At 39.7% G+C, this 17,619-nt stretch overlaps 1 protein-coding gene across 1 annotated transcript in view; it reads left to right on the top strand.

Annotated features, from left to right (window-relative positions):
- The window catches only part of DNAJC3 (DnaJ heat shock protein family (Hsp40) member C3), a 103,426-nt gene that overhangs the window by 17,279 nt on the left and 68,528 nt on the right, over positions 1 to 17,619 (top strand). The window contains exon 2 of the mRNA XM_010358915.2: positions 13,466 to 13,576. Within this exon, the coding sequence (XP_010357217.1) occupies positions 13,466 to 13,576 (111 nt within the window). The remainder of the gene's footprint in view (positions 1 to 13,465; positions 13,577 to 17,619) is intronic.

The raw sequence follows: 17,619 nt of genomic DNA, 5'->3' as shown, positions 1-17,619 counted from the left end.
CTGCCCTAATTTAAAATAAGCTACTTAAATGAAACTGCCCTTGTAGTATATAACTCAATACTCTGGTCTTGTAAACTAGAAATGGAGAGTCTCTCTCCAGGACAACTCGGAGAAAAAGCATTCCCACTTCACCATCAACACCCAAAGCTGAAGTTGTAATTAAACTATTCTCTGTATTCTTTTCGGCACACATTTTAACTAATATGTCAGTATTGACTGCCAACACTAATATATTAGTACTCCTATATACTTTGTGCATTACTGTTAATCCCCATGAATAATATATAATGCTATAAATGCTTGATTGTACATAGTACATACACACATAACCTTATATTAAAGATCCACTCCACATGTATATAAGTATGTACTAACAATCCCCTAATCAACTATCACACATTCAGACATTATACTCACATGATAAAACTTGATCCACATGAATATTGACCACTATTGGAAACCCTTGATATTACATAGTGCATACATTCATTCACTGACATAGTGCATTTCAGTCAAGATTAACCTCGCCAACATGGATATCCCCTACCAAGCTTTGGTCTCTTAATCTACCAACCTCCAAGAAATCATCATCCCTCTTGGGCGTGTTACTGTCCTCGCTCTGGGCCCTTAACACTTGGGGGTGACTATACTGAAACTATACCTGGCATCTAGTTCTTACTTTAGGGCCATGAAACTAAGATCGCCCACACATTTCCCTTAAATAAGACATCTCGATGGACTAGTGAACTACCACCCTATTAACCAGTCACGGGAGTACTGTCATGCATTTGGTATTTTTAACTTTTGGAGATGCTATCACTCACCATTGTGGAAGGCTTCTTTGCCTTTTTAAAATTTTATTTTAAATTGTTGTTGGTTTAAAGTCTGTTTTATCTGATATAAGAATGTTTGCTTCAGCTTGCTTTTTTTCCCATTTGCGTGATACATCTTTTGTCACCCCTTTGAGTCTATAGGTGTCTTTAGTCATTAGGCAAGGCTCATGTAGGCTACAGATGGTTGTGTCTTTTTTTAATCCAGTTTGCCGCCGTATCTGTTAGGTGGAGCATTTAGGCCATTTACCTGCAAGGTTAATATTGATATGTGAAAGTTTGTTCCTGTGTTATTAGCTAGTTGCCTTGGAGTCACAGTTGTATAATAGCTTTGTAAGATCTGTGAGCTTTGTATTTACATGTGCTTTTATCATGGCAAATATCCTTTTGTTTCCACATTTAGAACTTTTTGCGCTTTTCTTATACGTCTAGTCTAGTGGTGATGAATTCCTTTAGTGTTTGCTTGTCTGTAAAAGACCTTGTTTCTCTTTCATTTATGAAGCTTAATTTGGCAGGATATAAAGTTCTTGGTTAGAGTTTTTGTTTGTTTGTTTTTGGAGTCTAAAACGTGGCCCCAGACTCTTCTGGCATGTAAGGTAAAGCTGAGAATTTCACTCTTAATCTGATAGGATTCCCTTTGTAAATGATTTGACACTTCTGTCTAACTGCTTTTAAGATTTGCTGATAGTCTGATGACTATATTCCTTGGTTATGTTCGTCTTGTATGGTATCTTCCAGGTGCCCTGTGAATTCCTGATATCTGAATGTCTACATCTCTAGCAATATCAGGGGATTTTTCCTGTTTTATTTCCTCAAATATGTTTTTTAAAATTTCTTTCTTTTTCTTCTTCTTCAGAATGCCTGTAAGTTGTAGGTTTGGTTGTTTTACATAATCCCGTATTTCTCAAAGGCTTTGTCTGATTTTAAAAATTCTTTTGAAATTTTAAAACAAATTCTTTTTTTTGTCTGACTGGGTAATTTAAAAAAGCAGCCTTCAAGCTCTGAAATTTTTCCTCTTCTTGGTCCAGTTTATTGTTAAGCTTTGGACTGTTCTGACTTTTTTTTTTTTGAAATTCCTTAAATGAATTTTTCACTTCCAGAAGTTTTTTTTTTTTTTTTTTTTTTTTTTTTTTTTTTTTTTTAAGACATCTGTCTCTTCCTTCATTTCCTAGATTGCTTTTTTGGCTATTTTTGTGTTGGTTTTCAGCCTTCTCTTGGATCTCATTGAGCTTCTTTACAATTCCCACTTTGAATTCTTTTCTCTCATTTCTGAATTTTCATTTGGTTATAGTCCATTGCCAGAAAGCCAGTGCAATCTTTTTGGTGGTGTCACAACATTCAGATTTTTCGTGGTACCCAAATTCTTAATGCTGATTCTTTCTCATCTAGAGAAGCTGATACTTGTTGTTGTTTGAATTTACTTCATTTAGATGGCTTTTTTTTTTCTCTCTCCCCCAACCTGCCTTGTGCCTATAGAGTATGCTCTAGGGTAGAGTCTTTTGCTTTGCTTTTATACCCTTATGTATTTTTGTTGGCAGGTTTTATATTTCTTGTGCAATTCAACCTACAGGCCTGTAGGTGGTACTTACTGGTATGAGCCAGCAGCAGCAAAAGCAGACAGATGTGTACCTGATCTTTGTTTACACTTGAGATTCACTGTGTTGTTTCAGGTGATCAGCTAGACAGTGGAATTCCCTCGTCCCCTGAGCTCCTGTTTAGCAGTGGGTCAGGGCGAGATAGCTGGGTAGAGCTGGACCACCTAGCTTGCCCACGAATACTCCAATGATGAGCATAGGCACTAGTCCTGATAGGTGTGGTTGAGGTCTCTGCTGCATGTTAGGGGGCTGCACTGGCTTCATGTCCTGGACAGGCAGGAATGTGATGTGTCCCTGTCACACCCTTGTTCTGGGGCTCGTGACTCTCAGTGCAGATGCACAGTGTTGTCTGTCTCCGGGCCACAGTGTAGCTGAGAGTCATAGTAAATGCCTGTTGTGCACTTTTCCATGGGAGTGGTTTCAAGACATGAGGGCAGAGTCTTGATGGATGAGTAGGAATTTCTTTGGTGGGCAAGTGTGGAAGACCATTTTATGTAATAGCAAATGCAAAGGGATAAAGCATGAGAACGTGGTATATTCAGAGAAGTATAACAGGTTTAGTTTTTTATAGGAGTATGAAGTAAGAGCTGGAGGATTGATGGATGATAAGGCTGGACCCACGTCATGAGACCTGACTCTGAAAGGTGTTGTTTGCCTTTATATCTGAAGGGATTTAGTTTTAATCTAGCCAATGATGTGAAAATTCTGCAGAATTTTTAGTATAAGTGCATTTTGAAGGATTGCCCTGGCAGCAGCATAGGGGCTGGATTTGGAAGAAGGTAAGATGAGAGCTGGGAACATCTCAGTGAGGAGGCACAATGCCTCTTATGGGGAAAGAAGGGTCTATACCACCAGCTCTTACACTGTGGCAAGTTCTGTTATGGAAATGTGACCAAAGCGCACCAACAGGATAATAATTCATTCTCTCTGAATGATTAGAGTGTACCGTGGAAATTTTTGTAGAGGAAGTTATATTATCATATAATTAAATGGAAATTATGTTGGGTAAAATTGTAATGTAATAAAGATCTCAGTTTTATTCTGAAAAGAAGAAATGCTGGATACTCTTTTTATCCTAGAAGGCAAGAGAAATTTAGTTTGCAGAGTAACTCACCCTCTGGGGTGAGAGCATGACATGGCTTGACATAGCAGTTCAAAGAGTTTTTTACATGTGTTCTTAGCTCCCTTTAGATTTCCGGTTCATCCTGTGAGGTTGGAAACGATTGTAGCTAAAATGTTAAGTAAAATGATGGGTTGAGTGAATGAAGCATGAAAAGCCTAGTAACTGTGGAAATGTTAGGCTGGTTTACATGGGGAAAAGGATTGTTCACTGTGCTGAAAAGAAAACTGGTCTTTGGAAGTGGATCTTGTTTTGACAGTTGTTGTGAGTCCTTGGGCAGAATGGTTAACTTCCTTGAGCCTCAGTTTTAAAACTATCAAAGACGTTTACTTCCTGGGGTTGTTTTGATGATTTAGTGAAATGAAGATACAGAAGTTTCCAGCACATAGTAGCTTCTTAGTTCTGTTTGTATTACATTTCTCCTCATAAAGTTTCTTTTTTCTTTTTCTTTAAAAAAATTTTTTTTTTGAGACAGGATCATGCTCTGTTGCCCAGGCTGGAGTGCAGTGGCATAATTGTAGCACCTGGCCTCAAGTGATTCTCCTGCTTCAGCCTCCTGAGTAGTTGGGACTACAGGTGTGTGCCACCACACCTGGCTCATTTTTAAAACTTTTGGAGAGATGGTGTTTTTCTTGTCCAGACTGGTCTTGAACTCCTGGCCTCAAGTGATCTTCCTGTGTTGGCCTCCCAAAGTGCTGGGATAATAGATGTGAGCCATTGCAACTGGCCTACTTTTATTGTTTGTATAAGATATGGGGTCTCACTGTATTGTCCAGGCCAGTCTCAAACTCCTGGGCTCAAGCAATCCTCCCACTTTAGCCACCTGAATAGCTGAGATTACAGGTCTGTATCACTGAGCTCACCTACCAGACACTTTTACTTGTGAAAATTTTCTTTATATATACATTATTTTCACAAAATAAGTGTTCAGAACTGTTTTTATGTCTGTAGTTTCTCAGAATAACCAGCTTCAAATAATATGCCAAGGAAGTATGTTTTGGGATGGCAAATTCTGGTCTCCTGCAGTCTTATTTTGGGAGGGTATGTTCTGAGCCCTAAAATCTCTCTTCCTTTCTTTCCATTCCTTATACCAAGGGCTCCAACAGGCAACCAAGGGATTCAATTACTTTTGTGCCAACCTACTAAGACACTATGGAGAAACTACAGAGCAGGAATATAAAAGGCTGAGAAAGCTACTATGTTTAGAAGGAGAAAGAGCAAGGTAAAGTGAATTCCAATCAGCTTTTTGCTGTATTAGATGAAATAGGGAGTTCAGTGCTTTTGGTGACTAAAATGTTAGGTAGTTGCTCAGTACGTTGCTTTGGGTATCCTGGACCCTGCTTTTTCTGTACTTGACCTTCATATCTAGCCTGTTAATATAAGTCATGTGTGTCTTATTTTTTCTGTGTTCACTGCTACTAGTCCATGGTCGTGTCATCATCATGTCACCTGGATTATCATGTAGATAATGAATTGGTTTCCCTATTCCTCTCTGGATGTTTATTAGAGTCACCTAGCACTTAAAGTGTTCCACTGCAGAATAATTACGTCATGATGGCAAGGAGAGCTAGCCGAAATACTAGACTTTTTTTTTTTTTTTTTTGAAAGCCTTATTAATCATGTGACATCTAGGCATTTAAATGTCATGTCCTTTGTTTTTGGATGGTTGGTTTCCCTATTCCAGCCTTTTCGACAAAGGTAGCATCCTTCCTACTTTTCCTTCAGGTTTCAGGTGAGCCTTCAGGGGAATCCCCCAGGGCTGTCCAGTGGAACTTTCCGCGTTGATGGGCGATATTTGGTATCATTTGCATTGTCCCATGCAGTGGTGTTGGAGCTCAGGTCACACTACCCCAAAATATGACTTTAGGAACCCACAATATGCTACTCCAAAATATGTCTGTCATATTAGTTATTTAGAGTTGGTTATTTTGAGAAACTGTAGACCCAAGAATAGCTCTGAAAAGTTGCCCTTTTGTCAGAGAAATTTACATCTATGAGGGAAATATTTTTCCCTGCTCTGCACTAGGAGGAGTGGTGCCACTAAATGGAAAAGGCATTGACTTAAACCTGTACAACAAATCTTACTCTTGTTTTCAGTGTTTTTCCTGGCCATCCCCCTGTAACAGATTTCCCCATCACCCTCCACTTCCTTTATTTTAGCAAATGATGGTATTCTGCTGAAGTTTAAACTCTTTATTTGAAATCTACTCTGGAGATTTACTCGATTCTCTTGAGTTTTCTTCCATGTATGTTTGAGGTATGCATATGAAACAACTCTTGTTAATCTGTCTTTTGTTATAGGGAGTCCCAGTTTATGAAGACAGAAAATTATTTTTTCTCTCCTATACTAGCCACTAGTTATTGAGCACTTAAACTCTTACTAATATGACTGTGAAACAAGTTTAAATTTTATTTAATTTTAACTGTGTTAGGTGCCTGAACTTGTGCCCTCACAGTAGCCTGTGTACATTCTCCCATTATAACACCATAGTGTATATATTCCCAACATTTTATTATTAAACATATCGCAAAGTTGAAAGAATTTTACAGTGTTCGTCCCTATACCCATCATCTAGATTCTACCACTATTATTTTAATATGTTTGTTTTAACACATATGCATCTGGGCAGTTCTCTATCCAACTATTAATCCTTGAAAAAAATGCATTTCAAAATAACACCAGTATACATGGCCCTAAATACTTTAACAGGCATATAACCAACTTTTGTTTGCATGTAAAATTAATGTACAATGAAATGTCCATATTTTTAAGTGTATATTTGCTCAGTTTTGATAATTGCATATAACTGTGTAACCCACACCTCTAAGCAAGATGAGAACATTACCAACAGTTCCCTCCTGCCTCTTCCCAGTCTGTCTTTTCTCTTACCCTCCCAAGCAGCCATTGTTTTGATTTTCTTTCTGTGGTGTCCTTCAGCACCCCAAAAAGCTTAACATCATGCTCACCATAAAGGAGAAATGCTTTGGCTACTTAGTTTCTGTACATGCCTTTCTGCACATATTTGAATACTAGTACAACAAAGCAACTTTATTTTTGCTGTGGTCTGAATGTTTGTGTTCCCCCCATACCCCCAGTTCATATGTTGAAACCTAATCCGATGTGACAGTATTAAGAGGCAGGGCCTTAAGGAGAAGGTGATTAGATTATGCCCTCATGATTGGGATTATTGGCCCTATAAAAGAGGCCTGACGGAGCTTGTTTTCCCCTTTCACCACATAGGGACTCAACAAGAAAATGCAGTCTATGAGGAATGGGCCCTCATCAGACACTGAATCTGCTGGCCCCTTGATCTTGGACTTGCTAGCCTCTAGAACTGTGAGAAGTAAATGTTGTTTATAAGCCATCCAGTTTGTGGTATTTTTGTTATAGCAGCCTGAATAGAAGACCTGAGACAATTTTCTAACTAAAAAGATAAGCTATCCTTGCAGTGAGGAAGTTCTTACCCATACCCTAATGGAGAAGACTCCTGGTTCTATCAGTCACGTATCCATCACTGACTACATAAATTACCACTCTTAATTCCATCACCGTCCCACTCAATATTCAGTTATATAAAGACTAAATTGTAAAGTTAACGTCAACAATTTGTGTATAAAATAAAATTGGGAATTAGGGAGAAAAATATGGTTAGTACGGTAATTCTTGTTATTCATGGTGGTTATGTTCTGTAGAGTCATCGTGAACACTGCTTTAGCAAATATTGAACCATTTCTCTTAGGGGAAATACAGGTTAAGTTTCTGTAAGCCTCAAATCACAACTTACGTCAACAGATCGAGACATAGCCTTGTTTTCTGTGTGTTTCTATTTGAAGACACCTTACTATAGATTGTTGATCTATTAACATTGAACTTACAGCTAATGGCACTATCTTTCATACTTGAAGAAAGCTTAACTAACACACGATTTTTTTCAGTAAGGCACAGCCCAGCTTTCCTGAGCATAGGAACACCTGACAGTACTTCAGTACTATGCTTGGGAGTCACTTGAAATGGTGAAATCAGTGACAGGAAGCATACACAAAAAAGTGGCACCAAATGTACAGTGGAAAGGACATTTGTTTATAATATGAAAGCTGACACAGGAAGATGGAGTGTTACCTTGTTCAGCCTCAACTGGAACATATGCTTGGAGTGATTTCAGTATTTTGCTGCCCTGAACATGCATGTGTTCTTGAATGACTGTGAAAATGCTGTGAATATGAGTTTGGGGATTACAAATGAATTTTAGTGCATAGGCAAATTCACAAATACAGAATCTGAATTATGAAGGTTGACTGTATATACAAATAAACATGTATATAATCAAAGAGAAAATATGCAAAGCTACTACATGGCTTGTGTCTGTAGCTGGTCTGAGATGGTAGCTGATATATGTGGCTTCCTTAATCTACTCCCTGTCCTATACCTCTCTTGCCTTCTGCCAGAATTTCAGCTACTCTGGCTTTTTTTTTTTTAACCTGATTGAGTGACTCATAAACTTTCCTTCTTGAAGGGACTGTGTCTTATTTGCTCTGTTTTTTGGTTGCTGTAACGTTTCGTTAACTTTGTATTGGGCATAGAAGTAGTATGACACGCCCTAGAGAATCTTCTGGGTTCCACTTATCCTACTTTGCCTCCATTGCAAAATAGCACACTTGTTTGCCCTTGGTGTTTCGGATTCATTTTTCCAACTAGTAGATTAACCAATGTTTTGGCTTGTTGGTTTCAGTAACATAAGAAGTACAAAATGACCATGTGGCAGTCTCATCTTCCAGTTAATCGGAAACATTGTTGTGTCCCCTTTGGAAGCATTTCTCCTTTAAGGACTAAGATCTCCAAACCATCCGAGCTCAAAGTTGCCAGGACTAGAAGCAGAAATTTTGCAAGTGGGTTATGTGGGTATAATAATGAGAGGAGCCATGCCTGCTTCTACTTCTTGATTCCTGGACTGACATCTTCTGACTGTGGGCAAGATAGCATCATATAATGGTCTGTGATTGAAATAATAAACTAACTGCAGCTTGTAAAACAGAGCCCCATCCTTTCAGGTTTTTGTCTCCTAACTAGTACTGCTACTTAACTCTTTAGTAAGCCATTCTAGGTGATGGAGCAATGCTAAAACCAATTAATCTTAGTGTCGTGAGCACACTATCCACCTCTTTCGCTATGAAATGAATTCCTTAATGAGAGACAGTGCTGTGTAGAATGCTGTGACGGTAGGTAATACATTCTGTGAGTCTATGAATGGTGGAGTTGGCAGAAGCATTGCAGGCAAATTCGTATGTGGAATATGAGAAATGGATGCGTTATGGAAGAGAACCAAATTAAATCAATCTGCCACTAGGTGGCCAGCTGTCTCTTTCCCACCCGTGGTGCCATACTGGGAATTCAGTGTTGGTCTCCAGCACTGGCATATCAGATGCTCTGCAATAGCTTTAGCCAGATCACTTTTTTCCATTTTGGAAAGGACTAATCTGTGTGGTTTTTTTTGTTTGTTTGTTTTTGTTTTTGTTTTTTGAGACAGAGTCTTGCATTGTTGCCCAGGCTGGAGTGCAGTGGCATGATCTCAGCTCACCACAACCTCCACCTTGTAGGTTCAAGAGTTTCTCCTGCCTCAGCCTCCCCAGTAGCTGGGATTACAGGCATGCACCACCACACCCGGCTAATCTCTTTATTTTTAGTAGAGATGGGGTTTTGCCATGTTGGCCAGGCTGGTCTCGAATTCCTGACCTCAGGTGATCTGCCTGCCTTGGCCTCCTGAAGTGCTGGGATTACAGGCCTGAGCCACCGCACCTGGCCTAATCTTTGTTTTTGAACCCATTCATAATCTCCATCCCTGTCACCATGGCCGCTTTGTTCATGGGTCCATTGCACAAGCTTAGATATGATGGAGAAGGAGGTTGAGTGACATCCATAGAGTATGTCATTTTATCTACCTGATTATTAAGAGCCTCTGCATTGATGTGCCCACCTTGTCTCTGATGGTTCAGTGCTGCTGCTTAAGTTTCTGTGCAACTCTAAAATCCCGTCATCCCCACTGAATTCAACTTATCTCAATATTGACTTGCTCCTGTAGTCATACCTGTCCTACAAAGGGGAGTGACAAGAATTTTGAAAACCTTGTAGGTGGTCCCTCACTAATACATTTCTCCCTCTCTTAAAAAAAAAAATTTTTTTTGTTTCAGAGACAAGGTTTGCTCTGTCTCCTAGACTGGAATACAGTGGCACGATCATAGCTCACTGCAAACTTGAACTCCTGGGCTCAAAGGATCCATCCTCCTGCCTCAGCCCCCGAAGTATTAAATAGGTGGGACTACAGGTGTGTGCCACCATACCTGGTTAATTATTTTATATTTTTGTAGAGATGAGGTCTCATTATGTTGCTCAAGCTGCTCTTGAACTCTGGCCTGAAGCAGTTTTCCTGCCTTGGCCTCACAAAGTGTTGGGATTACAGGCGTGAGCTACTGCGCCTGGCCACTAATAGGTTTCTCAATGCCTTAGTAAAAGGAGTGTTTTCTAGGCCCTCTCATGGACATAAGTGGCAGTTTGGTGTGTAGGTAACACATGATAAATCCAGTCCAACCTTCTTGTCTCTCTAAGCCTTTGGATTCCTCTCTCTTACTATGCTAGGGAAACTTTGGAACCTCAGCCTTATTAAATGTTAAATTAATATAATTAATGTTTAACTAATTAAATTAAACTTCAAGTTTCAGTCAGCCAATCAAGTAAGCTGTTAAAGCCACTTCCAGTTTTGTGAGTTAACACATTAAATGTGGGATCTCTAGTATAGAAGTAGTCAAACCTTTTCTGTAAAGGGTCAGATTGTAAATATTTTAGGTTTTAGAGGCCATCTGGGTTTTGTCACAACAACTCTGTTCTGCTGCTACAGTGTGAAAGCAGCGATAGACAGTATGGCCCATCCATTAATAGGCATGGCCCCGTTCTCGTAAAACTTTATTTACAAAAACGGTTTGTTGACCTCTGCTTTATAAGCGTGCACATATAAATGAATTAGAGCCAATGTAGTGTTATATTTCACCCTCCTGGCCTAGCACCTTTAGAATCTATTGCCGTGTATGTTCTGTGGGATTCTGCTTGTTTATCAGCAGATCTTTTGGTGTGTTCAGCTACTTCCTTTGGGTCATAGTATATACCTGTTCCTCTGGAGCCTGCCAAGATTAGACATGGGTTAGTGACAATGGCAGTGGTTAGGGTGTGTCTTGAGGATGAGCATCCTCTTTTAAGGCCTCCACCATAGGTAAAGCTGTCGTCAGGTTTTTAAGCAGTGGAAGACTCATCTCCTCAGACAAGGGGGGAAAACTACTTCTGGTAAGGGAGACTCAGAAGGACTTGGGGGTTCAAGTTGGTCAGTTTCATTTGGGTCCAAATAAATATTCCCATTCCAAATTTAAGGATTCTGTTCTTTACTAATCTGTGCCCTAACTTTCACAGGAGGAACTTGGTGAGACCATGAATTCAGCTATTGTTTTAATTCAGCAACCCTCATAATCAAATTAAATTTTATATTTGATTTTCAGCTGAATCTGACCATGACTTGAGCTGAAAGTTGGATCTGAGCTGGTTATTTTCTCCCTGTAGGTGCCCCAGGGCAGCAATTCCCAGACCTTTTGGGCACCAGAGATTGGTTTTGTGGAAGACATTTTTTCCACGGACCGGGTTGGGTAGGGGGAGGATGGTTTCGGGATGAATCTGTTTCACCTTAGATCATCAGGCATTAGTTAGAGTCTCATAAGGAATGCACAACCTAAACCCCTTGCATGCGCAATTGATGATAGGGTTTGTGCTCCTGTGAGAATCTAATGTCTCCACTGATCTGACAGGAGGCGGAGCTCAGGTGGTAATGTCGCTGGCTTGCTGATCACTTCCTGCTGTGTGGCCTAGTTCCTAACAGGCCATGGACTGGTACTGGTCCATGGCTGGGGGCTTGGGGACCCTGCTCTAGTGCTCTCAAAAGAACCCACCCCACATCACAGTACTTATTTTCATAATTTCTGCCATTGTGGTCAGTTGCAGCAGCCACTTGGGCTTCTAAGACATGTGCCTCAGTTAGTACTTCATTACAGTCAGCCACAGTGATAGCTTAGTTAATTGTGACTCCAATACCTACTGTGGATCACTAGCATTTCATCTCCCATTGGCGATGAACTTAGCACTGCATTGAAGCCCAAGATCATGACCAAACCAGTCCTCAAATTGCATCTCTGTGGGCCTGTCACCTAGGACTGCTCCTAATACCAATCGTGTGTCACTCATGGTCCATTGAGGAGAGACAGAAATCATGTAGTTACTTAGAAAGGGGAAGTTTAATCTCAGAACCGTTAAGTTATGATAGAAGAGTAACTAGTAAAGAGAACTCTGACGGATATTCTAGGACTAAGAGACAGCCTCAAGGAAGGACCAACCTGCAAGAGGGGTCCCCTCTACCAGGCTGGGGTTTAGATCTTACTGGAGAAGGTATAGCTGTAGCCCAGGTTTGCTGATGAAGAAGATTGCTGGGTGGCTGGTCCATAGTAACTGGGCAAGCAGAAAACAATCCTTTCACATATAGGTGAGCCAAGGCTGGTCAGCCTGTCTATGAAGGGAGTCCAGGTGCTTCTGTGGGTGGGAAATCTGGAGTGTGTGGGCTAATGTTGCCAGGTCACTGAGGAACTGGACCCCTGGGCATACAGCTATGGCTAAGTACCCCTGGATGTCCTCCTCATCCATACCATGCACCAGGAAGTCCACCCCATGACAGACCATGCAGTAGGAGCCAGAAGATAGTAAAATACAGCAAGCAGAACTAGGAAGTGTCCTTTCTGCGGTATTGCTTCAGTGCCCTATACTGACAAAGCGTAACATTATACTCACTGTAAAGAGGAAATGCTTGCAAACTCCAGGCCTTTATTGCAGTGCAAGTACCGAAGGATGAATTCAGAGCCAGAGGCAATACATTGATAATTGGCCTAGTCCATCAGATCATGTTATTGATTCTGCAGTAGTTCCCTATTTTAAGACAAGTAAATATTCAAAGCCATAGTCAGGTCCTCTAGTTCTTTGACCTCATATTACTATCTTCCTCTTGGCTCTGCTGCAGCCATCCAGGCCTCTCTGCTGTTTCTGGAACATATCTGCATGCTCCCGACTTAGGACCCTTGCACTAGCTGGTCCCTCTTCCTGGAAGCTCTTTTCCTAGCTGTCTGCATGGTGAGTTCCTCACTTTTTTCAAGTCTTGCTCAGATGTCAGCTTCTCAAGAAGTCCTGCCCTTTACCCCCTTGTTTACTACTCTGAGTACCCTGAACTCCTTACCTCTTTACATGGCTTGACTTTTTCCACAGTACTTTTCACGTAACATACTATGTAATTTACTTATTTATCATGTCTGTCTCCTCCCACAATAACATCAGGTGCCAGGAGGGTATGAGGGGCAGGAGTTTTTGAATGTTGCTCACTTATGCCAGATACCTAGAATAGTGCCTAGTGCATTGTAGGTGCTTAATAAATACTTAAATGTTGTAACAGTCTATATGATATTCATTAAAGGTGAGATTCTAACTTCAAACAATTTTCATTTTATTGTTCAAAATATTTTTACTACTTCTGCATTACACAACTTTCCTTTGTTTTCTAGACTGGTTACATTCTTTTGACTAATTAGGTCAAGATGGGTATATTTTTTGTCTTGTACTCCATTAAATGAAATAGGGTTTGTATTTTATGTTATGTTCTCTACATCATTTTTCAGCTTCTGTGAGTTTTCTCATCTGAGTAGATGATTGAGACAGATAACTATTTTTAATATTATATTTTAATATTATATTTTTAATACTATAATAAATATAATATATTTAATAATATAATATTAATTAAATCTTAGTTCGTGGAAAGTTAACTGATTGTTTTTAATTTTATTTTTAGGTGCCGAATGTGGAGTAAATGCAGATGTTGAGAAACATCTTGAATTGGGCAAGAAATTACTTGCAGCTGGACAGCTAGCTGATGCTTTATCTCAGTTTCATGCTGCCGTAGGTTTGTATCATGGGACCAAATCACTCAGTGTCTTAGTGAATTCTAGTAATAGCTCTTCTTTTTAAATAACATTTAAAATAAACATTATTTCATGTTTAAATAAAACATTTAAATATATTTGTGGGATTCTGAGCGAAATAGATTGATAAAATAAATGTTTAACATTTAAATGTATGTGCATCTAACATGAGAAAATTTTGAAGGTGAGGCCTGCTACTACCAAGGATAATTCAAGATAATTGTGACAAGCAGCTTTTCTCAGTGTATTATTTGGCTTCTGACTTTTTTTTTTTTTTTTGAGACGGAGTCTTGCTCTGCCACTGTCGCCCAGGCTGGAGTGCAGTGGCTCGATCTTGGCTCACTGCAAGCTCCGCCTCCTGGGTTCATGGCATTCTCCTGCCTCAGCCTCCCGAGTAGCTGGGACTACAGGCGCCCGCCACCACGCCGGCTAATTTTTTGTATTTTTAATAGAGATGGGGTTTCACCATGTTAGCCAGGATGGTCTTGATCTGACCTCGTGATCCGCCCGCCTCGGCCTCCCAAAGTGCTGGGATTACAGGCATGAGCCACCGCGCCTGGCTGGCTTTTTACTTTTTGAACAGATTTTACTGAATGCAATTTAATTTTCTTGATGACTTGGGTTTTCAATATGTTTACTTGATACCCTTGGGAGATACTGCAGTTCATTGCCTCTTCAGTATTGGTCAGACCCCAGCTGCTCTTTATTTACACTGTTGCTTATTTCTTACTCGTGTCTGTCTGTAGAATCAACTGTCGTTGAAGCTGTTCATCTGTTAGGACTGTAAGAAGTGAGATGACCAGAATAAATAGGTTCTTAATGAAGGCTTAATGGATTTTCTCTCTTTTCTTTTTTTCTTTCCTTTTCTTTTTTTTCTTTTTTTTTTTTTTTTTTGAGACAGGGTCTTGCTCTGTCACCCAGGCTGTAGTGCATTGGTGTGATTATGGCTTACTGCAACCTCAGTCTCCTGAATAATTGGGATTATAGGTGTGTGCCGCTATATCCAACTACTTTTTACAACTTTTATTTTTTATATTTTTGTAGAGATGGGGTCTCACTATGTTGTCCAGGCTGGTCTCAAACTTGTGGGCTCAAGCAGTCCTCCTGCCTTGGCCTCCCAGAGTGTTGAGATTGTATGCGTGAGCCACCATACCTGGCCTGGATTTCCTTATGAGTCACTGCTAAACTTTTGTGCTGGGACTTTTTGACATTAACTTTCCTCAGAGTCTTTTTTATTTACTTATGTATTTTTACCTTGATTTGAATGGTTGAGTGTGTCTAGTTAACAACCTGACAGGTAGGGAGGGTGGTGTTTTTTTTTTTTTTTTTTTTTGAGACAGGATCTTGCTCTGTCATCCAGGCTGGAGTGCAGTGGCGTGATCTTGGCTCACTGCAACCTCTGCCTCCTGGGCTCAGGTGATCCTCCCACCTCAGCCTCCTGAGTAGCTGGGACTACAGGTGTATGCCACCATGCCCAGCTAATTTTTGTATTTTTTTATAGAAACTGAGTTTTGCCGTGTTGCCTAGCCAAACTCTTGTTCTCAAGCCATCTGCATCAGCCTCCCAAAGTGCTTGGATTATAGGTGTGAGCTACCATGCCCAGCTGGTATGTTTTTTCATAAGATACAGCTGTGCTCTCAGAAAAACTATCATCCTATTGTTGTAATTTATTATATAAACTCAATGTAGTTAGGTTTTGGTTTGTCATACTTTTCTTTATGCTTTTTTCTTAAACTCAGATTTTTATTACAGATGTTATTAGCTCTCTGAACTCATAGGAAACAGATTTTTTTGATTAGAAACCTCTATTCAAGGCTGGGCATGGTGGCCCACACCTGTAATCCCAGAACTTTGGTAGGCTGAGGTGGGCGGATCACTTGAGATCAGGAGTTTGGGACCAGCCTGGACAACATGGTGAAACCCGTATCTACTAAAAATATAAAAAATAGCCAGGCATGGTGGTGGCCACCTATAATCTTAGCTACTTGGGAAGCTGAGACTGGAGAATCGCTTAGACCTGGGAGCGGAGGTTGCAGTGAGCCAGGATTGCACCATTGCACTCTAGCCTGGGCGACAGAGTGAGACTCCATCTCCAAATTAAAAAAACAAAAAACCAAAATTCTACTCAAGAGACATGGCATAATTATAAGAACATAAAAAAGTTGAAAAATGAGGGGAAAAGTGATAAAAAGATACCTTTATGAGTAGTAGAGAAAGCCATTCCACACAATTAAAGGGTTCACTCTACCAGAAAATATCAATTTTAAATGGATGTGAGTCTAATAATATAACCTCTAAATACATAAAGCAAGAATTGACAGAACTAAAAGGAGAAATGAATAAATTCATAATTATAGTGGAAGGCTTTAGCCTCTTTCAATAGTATATAGGAAAACAGACAACAGTAAAGATGTTAACTTGACCCAATTGAAATACACATAACACCTGCACACAGCTACAGAATACACATTGTAAGAACATCAAAATATTATAGGAAAGTCTCATGAACATAACTACAAAAATTCTGAAAAACCTAATAGCAAATGAATCTAAATTTTAAAGAAGTCCAAATATTATGTTTGTACACACAAACACATACACACACCGCTGGTTTTCTATTACAGGGATGTAAATTCGGTTTGGCATTCAAAAGTCAGTATAAGTCATCACATTAAAAGACTACAGGAGAAAAATATTATTTCAAAGGTGCAGAAGAAGTATTTGATAAATATTTAACACCATTTGTGAAAGAAAAAACACCTTTTAAACAGTTTGGGAATCTATATTGATGAGTACACCAAAAATCCTATGGCTACCATCATACTTTATGGTGAATATTCATAGCTCTCCCCATACCCCACCACTGCTGAGATGGAGAATGAGACAAGGATACCCACTGTTACTACTTCTAATCAACATTCTGCTAGAGGTCCTAGCTAATGCAGTTTTTTTTTTTTTTTTTTTTTTTTTTTTTTTTTTTTTTTTTTTTTTTTTTTTTTTTGCGGCAGAGTCTCGCTCTGTCACCCAGGAGGCTGGAGTGTAGTAGTGCAGTCTTGGCTCACTGCAACTTCTGTCTCCCAGGTTTAGGCGATTCTCCTGCCTCAGCCTCCCAAGTAGCGGGGATTACAGTCATGCACCACCACGTCCAGCTAATTTTTGTATTTTTAGTAGAGACGGTTTCGCCATGTTGGCCAGGATGGTCTTGAGCTTCCTGACCTCAAGTCATCCACCCGCCTCCCAAAGAGCTAAGATTATAGGCATAAGCCACTGTGCTTGGCCTAGCCAGTGCAATTTTTATACCAATTTTCTGTCTTGCAACCTTGCTGAACTTGTTTATTAGCTCTAATAATTTCTGTGTTTGTGTTGTTTCTTTAGGATTTTCCATATACAACATTATGTTATGGGAAAATATAGTTTTACTTATTTTTGTCATGGGAGGGACCCGGTGGGAGTTAATTTAATCGTGGCAGTGGTTATCCTCATGCTGTTCTCATGATAGTGAGTTCTCACGAGATCTGATGGTTTTATAAGAGACTTTTCCCCCTTTTGCTTGGCACTTCTCCTTCCTGCCATCATGTGAAGAAGATGTGTTTGCTTCCCCTTCTGCCATGATTGTAAATTTCCTGAGTCCTCCCCAGTCATGCTGAACTGTGAGTCAATTAGCCTCTTTCCTTTACAAATTACCCAGTCTTGGGTATGTCTTTATTAGCAGTGTAAGAACGAACTAATACAATTGCCCAGCCACTATAATTTGGCAAGAAATAGGGCATAAAGATTTTGAGAAAGGAAGAAATAAAACTGTCATTCACAGAGAACTTGATGATACACAAATAATCTGCAAACTATCATAATTGAAATGAATTTAGCAAGGCCACTCACTAGATAACAAATTCAACGTACTTTTGTAGCAACAGAGTCTATATATTACCAATAAACAAATACAAAAAAAACCTTGAGAATAAACCTAATGAAAGATGTACAAGAACACTTTGCTGAAAACCCCAAAAATAGTTATAAGAAACTT

This window comes from Rhinopithecus roxellana, chromosome 18, assembly GCF_007565055.1.
Source record: "Rhinopithecus roxellana isolate Shanxi Qingling chromosome 18, ASM756505v1, whole genome shotgun sequence".
Classification (NCBI taxonomy): domain Eukaryota; kingdom Metazoa; phylum Chordata; class Mammalia; order Primates; family Cercopithecidae; genus Rhinopithecus; species Rhinopithecus roxellana.
This window is presented reverse-complemented; position numbering and strand designations above follow the sequence as displayed.